Consider the following 9,435-nt stretch of genomic DNA (forward strand, 5'->3'; position numbering starts at 1 on the left):
AACATCTGTGTGCAGGTTTTTGTGTGGACCTACATTTTCAACTCCTTTGGGTAAATACCAAGGAGTGCAATTGCTGGATCCTGTGGTAAGAGTATGTTAAGTTTTGTAAGAAACTGCCAAACTGTCACTCAAAGTGGCTGCACCATTTTGCATTCCCACCAACAATGTATGACAGTTCCTGTTGCTCCACATCCTCACCAGCATTTGGTGTTGTGAGTAGTCTGGATTTTGGCCATTCTAATTGGTGTGTAGTGTTATATTATTGTTTTAATTTGCATTTCCCTGATGATATATGATGTAGAGCATCTTTTCATATGCTTATTTGCTATCTGTATATCTTCTTTGGCAAGGCATCTATTAATATATTTGGCCTATTTAAAAAGTTGGGTTGCTTGTTTTCTTATTGTTGAGTTTTAAGAATTCTTTGTATATTTAGGGTAACAGTCCTTTATGACATGTGCCTTTTGCAAAGACTTTCTCCCAGTGTAAGGCTTGTCTTCTCATTTGCTTGACATTGTCTTTCACAGAGCAAAAGTTTTTAAAATTTTAGTGAAATCCAGCTTATCAATTATTTCTGTCATGTGTTGTGTCTTTGGTGTTATATCTAAAAAGGCATCACCATACCAAAGGTCATCTAGGTTTTCTCCTATATTATCTTCTAGGAGTTTTATAGTTTTGCATTTTACATTTAGGTCTATGATCCATTTTGATTTAATTTTTGTGAAAAGAGAATTTTTGTAATGCATGTGTCTAGATTCATTGTTTTTTTAATCTGTGGATGTCCACTTGTTCCAGCACCATTTGTTGAAAAGACTATCTTCTCTTCATCGTGTTACCTTTGCTCCTTTGGCAAGCATCAGTTAACTATAATTATGGAGGTCTATTTCTGGGCTCTCTGTTCTGTTCCACTGATTTATTTGTCTATTTTTTCACCTCTACCACACTGTCTTCATTACTTTAGCTTCATAGTAAGTCTTAAAGTCTGGTAGTGTCAGTCTTCTAACTTTGTTCTCCTTCAATATTGTGTTGGCTATTCTGGGTCTTTTGCTTCTTCATATAAACTTTAGAAACTGTTGATCCAAAAAATAACTTGCTGGGGTTTTGATTGGGGTTGCACTGAGTCTATGGATCAAGTTGGGAAGAACTGACATCTTGACAACATTGAGTCTTCCTATCCATGAACGTGGAATATCTCTCCATTCACTTAGTTTTCTTTGATTTTGTTCATCAGAATTTCATAGTTTTCCTCATATAGATCTTATACATATTTTAAGTTAATACCTAAGCATTTCTTTGTTGGGGTAGTAATGTAAATGATATTGTGCTTTTAATTTCAAAATCCACTTATTTGTTGCTTGTATATAGGAAAGCAATTGACTGTTGTATATTAACCTTGTATCCTGCAACCTTGCCATAATTGCTTATTAGTTTCAGGAGTCTGTCAATTCTTTTGGATTTTCTACATAGACAGTCATGTCATCTGTGAACCAAGACAGTTGTGTATCTTCTTTTCTAGTCTACATACTTCTTCTTTTCTTGCATTATTGCATTAGCAAAGACTTCAAGTACAATGTTGAAAAGGAGTGATGAGACAGGCCATAGTTGCCTTGTACCTGATCTTAGTGGGTGGGAAGGCTTTAACTTTATCACCATTAAGTATGATACTGGCTGTAGAGTTTTTGTGGATAGTCTTTATCAAGTTGAGAAATTTCCCCTCTATTTCTAGTTTACTGAGAATTTTTATTGTGAATTGTGTTGGATTTTGTCAAATGCTTTTTCTGCATCTATTGATATGATCATGTGATTTTTCTTTTTTTCTTGTTGATGTGATGGATTATGCTAATTTATTTTCAAATGTTGAACCAGCATTGCATACTTAGGATAAATCCCACTTGGTCATGGTAGATAATTATTTTTATACATTGTTGGATTTGATTTGTTAATATTTTGTGGAGGATTTTTGAATCTGTGTTCATGAGAAATACTGGTCTCTAGTTTTCTTTTATTGTAATGTCTTTGTCTGGTTTGGGTATTAGAGTAATGCTGACTTTATAGAACAGTTGTGAAGTATTCCCTGTGTTTTATCCTCTGAAAGAGTGTGCAGAGGACTGGTAAAATTTCTCCCTTAAATATTTGGAGGAATTCACCAGTGAACCCATATGGGCCTGGTGCTTCCTGTTTTGGAAGATTATTAATTATTGATTCAATTTCTTTAGTAGATATAGGCCTTTCAGGTCATCTGTTTCTTTTTGTGTAAGTTTTGGCAGTTGTGTCTTTCAAGGAACTGGTCCATTTCATCTAGGTCATCAAATTTGTGGGCATAAAGTTGTTCATAGTATTATTTTATTATCCTTTTAATTTCCTTGGAATCTGTTGAAATGTAGCCTCTTTCATTTCTGATATTATAATAATTTATGTTCTCTCTTTTTTTCTTTGTTAGCCTGACTAGAGGCTTATCTATTTTATTGATCTTTTCAAAGAATCAGCTTTAGGTTTCCTTGATTTTCTCTATAGGCTTCTTGTTTTTAATTCCATTGATTTTTTTTGCTTCAATTCTTATTTCTTTTTTCTGCTTACTTTGGATTAAATTTGTTCTTCTTTTTCCAGTTTCCTAAGGTGGACACTTAAATTGTTGATTTTAGGTCTTTTTTCTTTTCTAATATTTGCATTGCTTTTCCTTATGCACTGCTTTCACTGCATCCAAAAATGTTTGATAAGTTGTGTTCTTGATGTCTCTTAATTTCTCTTCTCTATCTCCATCTCTTCATCTCCCTGTGTTGTATTCTGGGTAATTCCCTTGGATCTATGTTAAGTTCTCTAACTCTCCCTTCAGCTGTATTTAATTATCATTTAAGCTGTCCACTAAATTTTTTAACTTTATTTCATGTATTTTCATTTGTGAAAGTTCCCTTTGATTCTATTGAAAATCTGCTGATTCCTTTTCCATAATGCCCTATTGCTTTCACTATGTTTTTCACCCTTCTTTAACTCTTTAATTATTTTTAAAGTATTCATTTTATAATTTCTTTCACATTGTTATATTATTTGCAGTTCTTGGGGGTGCTAATTCTTCTGTTCAGTTAATCTGTTTTCCCTCATGGTTATTTATTTTTTTGATGGTTTGTAATTTTTGTTTGCAAATTTATTTCAGTGGGGGGAAAGGGATATTTGTTTTATGAGAGTTTTATGTGCCCTGGGTTGAGAAGTTTCCCATCAGAGAAACTTTGCCTTTATTTCTGTCTGAGTTCTAGGGGTTTTAATAGTAATAGATCATGTTTTCTTTATGATTTTTGTTTTCTATTATGAATTCAATTTCTTAAATAGATACAGGTCTATTCAGTCTTCTGATTTTTTCTTAAGTCAGTTATGGTATAGTGTGCTTTTCAAGGAATTTTTCCATTTTTATCTATATTTTCAAATATATTGGCATAACTTCATTTATAGTATTCCCTTATTTTCTTTTTAACCTCTGTAAGATCTGTAGTGATATGTTCACTTTCACTTCTGATATTGTTAATTTGTGTTTTTTCTCTTTTTAATTATTTTTGCTAGAGATTCATCAGTATTATTTTTTATTAATTTCAAAGAAGTATCTTTTGGCTTTGCTCATTTTCTCTATTGTTTACTTGTTTTTAAAATTTTATTGAATTCTGCTCTTATCTTCATTATTTTTTCTTTCATTTTAATGTGGGTTTAGTTTGTTCTTTCTGTAGCTTCTTAAGGTAGAAACTTAGATAATTGATTTTAAACCTTTGTTTACTGTATGGGCTCTTAAAACTATATATTTCCCTCTAAACACTGTTTTTGCTACATTCCACAATGTCATGCGTATTTTAATTTTCATTCAGTTCAAAACATTTTCTAATTTTCCTTTTCATTTCTTCTCTGACCCATGAGTTATTTAGAAGTGTGTTGCTTATTTTTCAGGTACTGGGGAAATTTTCTAATTTTATTGTTATTAACTTCTAATTTAATTCTATTGTGATCAGAGGATATGTTATCTCATATTCCAATCTTTTGAAATGTATTGAAACTTTTTATAAGGACAAGCATGTGGTCTATCTTGGTGAATGTTATATGTGCATGGAAAAAAATGTGTATTATGCAGTTTGGGGGTGCAATATTCTGTAAATGTCACTTAGGTCTTGATAATGTTGTTTGGGCCTTCTATAATTTTAGATTCTTTTTGTCTAAATTTTCTATTAAATAATGAGAAAAGAGTGTTAAAATTTTCAACTATGATCATAGATTTGTCTATTTCTCTTTCTGCTTTGCTTCATGAGTTTTGATTCTGATAATAGGTTTATATCAGTATATGTATTCCTGATGAATGACAAATTGCACTCTTATCATTGAGTTATGTCTCTCTTATCTTTTATAATGCATTTTGTCTTGGGGTCCATTTTGTCTCATATTCATGCCATCCTTCTGTGGTATATATTTTCCTACATCAGTATTCAATTAATTTCTCAGCTTAGAATTTCTGTATAATATAAGTAGTATGAAACTGGGTATTTGTATCCCACACCTTCAGGTGTAGGCTTGGAGTTTCCAAGTCCCATAGGTAAAATTTCCTTCTCCAAATGCTAAAAAAACCTACAATTCCTCTCACTATTTCCCTGGACAGGTGAGTAGACTTTTTCTAGAATTCTTTTATAGGAGTGGGCAGAACCTTACTTCCTGCTCTCCAGCCACCTGTTCTTATAGAAAGTAGAACCCCAGACCCTAGATCCTAATCCCTAGGCACTAAATTTGGGACTTAAAACAGCTTGGGTTTTCTATGTCAGCTCATAATTACCATCATATCAACTGTTTTGATTCATCTGTTTGTTTCTGGAGCTGGGAATTTTTTTCTTCTTTTCTTTTGAGATTCACTATTTAAAAAAAAAAAAAAGAGAGATTGCTCTATCTTTCTGACGTTGCTAAGTGTTTATATAGGATTAAGGAAAGGCATATATTTCATATGCATCTCTCTTTTTTTCTGGAAGTCTCTCCTTACATTCTCTATACTTTCTCCTTCCTTGAAGAAGAGAGAAAACTCAAATGATCTTCTCATCTTGGAATGGAAGTAAGGGAGGAGAGGAAAAGAGTGAACATTGTTTAAAGCTTACAAAAGTTGCTTAGAACAACATTTCTCTTTCATTTCCCAGTATTCAAGCCCCGCTCTCTTCCTGGGCCGCTATCACCCTGCACCCATCCCTCCTGACTCCTCTCTCCCACAGCACTTCCCCATGGGCTGAGAGTGAGCTCTCACGACTGCTCCTTCCACCATAGATTACTCTCGTGGCTTCGGTGGCCGTTATGGGATAGAGGAGGACAAACGGGACAAGGCAGCTCTGGGATATGACTACAAGGGAGAGACAGAGAAACACGAATCCCAAAGAGGTAAGTTGGGATTGGAGAGGAAGGAGGTCACAGGGTACATGGAGCCCTCCTTCTGTCCCTGAAGGCTGACATGGAGGACCCAGAATATGAGGGGCAGGTATGCAGAAAGTGGTGGGATGAAGAGTAAGTGTACGTATATGGGGGTAGGTGGGAGGAGACCAACAGGGGTGGAGGGGAAAACAGCAAGCTAAGGAGCAGGACAGAGGAGGGTGACCAAAGAGAAGGGGTCACTGAGAAAGGGATGAAGACGGACAGGCCGGGTGATGGCAAGAGGGTGATTTGGCTGTAAGTCTTAGAGGCCCCTCTGCTTCACAGAGAGAAGGCCTTCTTCCCTGGGACACATAGGGGATGGCTGGGGGGCGCTCTTCAATTTTTCCTGTTTCTTCCCTTATATTTTCCCCTTTTCTGTCACTTCTTTCTTTTTGTTTCTCTCTTCCCATCTCTCATCCCTCCATTCTCTCTCAAGTGTTTTTCTCCCCATCCTTTTTCGTCTTTTCCCACCCATGCCTCTCTCTATCCTCTGATTTTCACACTTTCTCATTGATCTTTCTCTTTTCCTCATTCCTGTCTTCTGGTCTTCCTTCTCACTGCTCCTACTCCCTCTTCCCATACATTTCTAGCATTTTAACTCCTCTTATGACTCTCAGATCTTTCCATCCTGCAGATTATACCAAGGGCTTTGGTGGTCAGTATGGCATCCAAAAGGACCGAGTGGATAAGGTAAAGCACCAGAACACCAGTGTCTTGAGAATGGTTCCCTGAAGTACATGGAGAAGAGTGAGAGGCAAAGCTGGAAAAAGGATGGGCAAAGCTAGGTGCCCTGCACTGTCCTCTTGGTGTCCTGCTCTCCCCATTGACTGCCCTCAGCATCTAAGGGGCATGTCTTCTGAAGCCTGAGCTTTTTTTTTTTTTTTAATATTTATTTATTTTGGCCGTGCCGGGTCTTAGTTGTGGCACGCGGACTCTTAGTTGCGGCATGCGTGCAGGATCTAGTTCCCCAACCAGGGATCGAAACCTGGGCCCCCTGCATTGGGAGCATGGAGTCTGACCCACTGGACCACCAGGGAAGTCCCAGAAGCCTGAGCTTTAACTAAGGAGAGTGAAGGGAGGCAGAGAGAGACAGAGAAACAGAAAAACTCCAGGGAAAGGTATTCGAAATTTCATTGATTGCTTGGCATTGATTAACTCAATCAATAATTTCTTCCCACTCCATTCAGTCTTCCCCTACACCTCTTCATGTACTGGCCTGAGACCCTCCTGCATTCCAGGCAACTGGACTTAGAGATGTGAGATTCCAGGAACACTGAGCTTTTTAAAAGGAGAGCTAATCCCACCAGTCTAGAACTTCTTTACCCCTCCCTCTGCCACAAAACAACACTATTTGAATACCCTGTCTAACTATAGAGCATCAAAAGGTTAGGGAGACCTCCTATAGTGACCCAATCACCGATACTGCCTTCTGGATTATTACCACTCCCTTCCCCCTCCCCACCACTACACATACTGTTCTCTTACCTGCAGAGTGCTGTTGGTTTCAATGAAATGGAGGCCCCAACCACAGCTTATAAGAAGACAACACCCATAGAGGCTGGTGAGTTTTAATTCCCTTTCTCTGTGCTCTTCAACCTCTTCTCCCTTCTCGTTCTTTTTTCTTCCTAGACTACCTATTCCAAGCCTTTACCTGCCTAGATTAGCTGAGGTAGATTTGACCCCTACCCTCATATTCCCAGATTCCCTCTCCTAGAAAAAATTAGGTTAAGCGGATATCTGAGTGACACTGGTAAAGAAACTGTAAGCAGAGAACCGAGGGAGGAAGGGAGGGAGCCATTTGGGAAGAACACATAGGGAAAGGAGCTTTGGATGGGGGATAGAGGGTAGATGATGGCCAGAGGGCATACAGATTTAAGAAATGTGGACAGGGAAGATGCAGGTTAGGAGAACAAGCCTTATGATTTAAAAAGGGCAAGAGTCTGAGATCACATGGCCTGGCTGTATGGAAATCTAGGCATCAGGGTTACCTTATCCTCCTATAATCCCCTTGTTCCTTCATTGATACCTCTTTACCTCCCTTTCCATGAGTCCCCTCTCTACCTACTCTTCTTTCGATATTTAACTGGTTCCTCTTCTTCATTCCAGTGCCACTCCCCTACCTCCAACCCAAGACAACCCTAATTTTTCTTGCCTGTGTCTGCAGCTTCCAGTGGTGCCCGTGGGCTGAAGGCAAAATTTGAATCCATGGCTGAGGAAAAGAGGAAGCAGGAGGAAGAGGAGAAGGCACAACAGATAGCCAGGCAGCAACAGGAGAGAAAGGCCTTGGTAAAGATGAGCCAGGAGGCTAAGCCACCAGTGGCCACTATGGAAGAGCCGGTGGTGTCAGCCCCATTGCCCAAGAAAATCTCCTCAGAGGTAAGTGTTTGGCCCTTCGGGATCCACATCAAGGATTCCTTGCCCAGACAAGAGCCTAAGGGGTCTGTATCCTTAGGAGAAAATAAGGCACAGGCCTCCCCTGTGTTAGGCAAAGTCTACAGTTGCTATCCCTGTCTTCAGGAAGATTTCAATCTGATTGTGTAATTAAGCTTCATATATACATATGAGAATGTTAGCTGAAAAAAACCAAGATTTACATAGTACAACAGAAGATAGGTCACTAGCCAGTGCAGTCAATTACTGCTGCAACAACAAGAGGAAGGAGCTGTCATTTCAGGTTGGAGCCCATCTTGAGGAATGGTTGATTTGAACTGGCAGAGGTAGGAAGGGGTATTCCAGGTCAGTACAAGAGAGAAGATGGAAGTTTCTTGCTCACTGGAAAGATGCTTCATCTTCCACAGGCCTGGCCTCCAGCAGGGAGCTGTCTGTCATCAGAGTGTGGGCCTGTGAGAACCAGTAGGGAACAACCAGTGCCTACCCAGCCCCCAAGGCAGAATCCCCCAGAGGTAAGCAGAGCTCCAAAGATTCTCTGCTCCTTCACCATCTCCTCATGTCCTAGTAGGTGGGCTGTACAGGGTGATCAACAATCCTGGTTTGTCTGGGACTATCCTGGTCTTAGCGTTGAAAGTCTTATATTCTGGGAAATCACCCAGTCCTGGGCAGACTAAGATAGTTAGTCATCCTAGCTGTCATCTTTCACCTTTTTTTTTTTTTTGCTTTTGCTTTTGCTTCAATGTTTTCCTTGTCTTCCAAGGATTCTGACTTGCTTTCTGCTTCCCTTCTATCATCTTTTGGTAGGTGTTTTGAGTGGGTGGGTGTGGGAGGTTGATGAATGAAGAGGGATGAAAGATTGTGTTCCCTAGGAGAGGCTGTTAGAAGGATGCAAGGATGGAGGGTAGAATGGAAGCATGGGGATGGGTGGGGTCTTAGCAGTCCTCCATTGGGAGATTTTGGAGAGGCATCTCCTGGTGGACAGAAGTCACCCTGCTTCACACTGTCTCTTCTCAGGACAATGAGGAGCCCCCAGCTTTGCCCCCCAGGACTCCAGAAGGCTTCCAGATGGAGGAAGAGCCAGTGTATGAAGAAGCACCTGAGCCTGAGCCCGAGCCTGAACCCAAGCCTGAACCTGAGAATGACTATGAGGATGTTGGGGAAATGGACAGACATGAGCCGGATGAGGAACCAGAGGGCGACTATGAAGATGTGCTCGAGCCTGAGGATCCCTCTTTTTCCTCCACTCTGGCTGGTGAGTGGTGGGGCAGCTCCTGGATTTGGTCAGCTGTAGGGGAGAGGAAGAGGGAGAATTCCCCCATTACACAGAAGGACCTGTCTATTTTCCTTCTCCATGTTGATGAGACCATATTCATATTTCTCATTATGCAGGATCATCAGGCTGCCCGGCTGGGGCTGGGGCTGGGATCTCAGCTGTAGCCCTGTATGATTACCAAGGAGGTAGGTTGGGAGTGGCCTGAGGGGTCTGGTGCCTGGAGGCCCGTGATACGTGAAAGGGGGGATGGATTCTGGGGGTCAGGATAGGGCCCAGACTTGGCATCAAGAACAGGCCTATTTCCCTTCCTGAGGTTTAAAGGGGACACAGGGGTGGAGGGATTCCTGCCTGACCAT

The 9,435-nt window shown here is 40.0% G+C and overlaps 1 protein-coding gene across 3 annotated transcripts in view; it reads left to right on the plus strand.

Moving 5' to 3' along the window:
• Nucleotides 1-9,435, plus strand: part of HCLS1 (hematopoietic cell-specific Lyn substrate 1) — a 48,687-nt gene that overhangs the window by 17,109 nt on the left and 22,143 nt on the right. For all 3 annotated transcript variants that reach the window (XR_009502924.1, XR_009502923.1, XM_059921027.1), the window contains 7 exons: nucleotides 5,275-5,385; nucleotides 6,050-6,105; nucleotides 6,907-6,976; nucleotides 7,580-7,791; nucleotides 8,214-8,318; nucleotides 8,821-9,058; nucleotides 9,196-9,264. Coding sequence is in view for 1 of the 3 variants with exons in the window: in XM_059921027.1 (XP_059777010.1) it covers nucleotides 5,275-5,385; nucleotides 6,050-6,105; nucleotides 6,907-6,976; nucleotides 7,580-7,791; nucleotides 8,214-8,318; nucleotides 8,821-9,058; nucleotides 9,196-9,264 (861 nt within the window). In the remaining 2 variants the exon portion in view is untranslated. The remainder of the gene's footprint in view (nucleotides 1-5,274; nucleotides 5,386-6,049; nucleotides 6,106-6,906; nucleotides 6,977-7,579; nucleotides 7,792-8,213; nucleotides 8,319-8,820; nucleotides 9,059-9,195; nucleotides 9,265-9,435) is intronic.

This window comes from Balaenoptera ricei, chromosome 4 (assembly GCF_028023285.1).
Source record: "Balaenoptera ricei isolate mBalRic1 chromosome 4, mBalRic1.hap2, whole genome shotgun sequence".
In the NCBI taxonomy this organism is placed as follows: domain Eukaryota; kingdom Metazoa; phylum Chordata; class Mammalia; order Artiodactyla; family Balaenopteridae; genus Balaenoptera; species Balaenoptera ricei.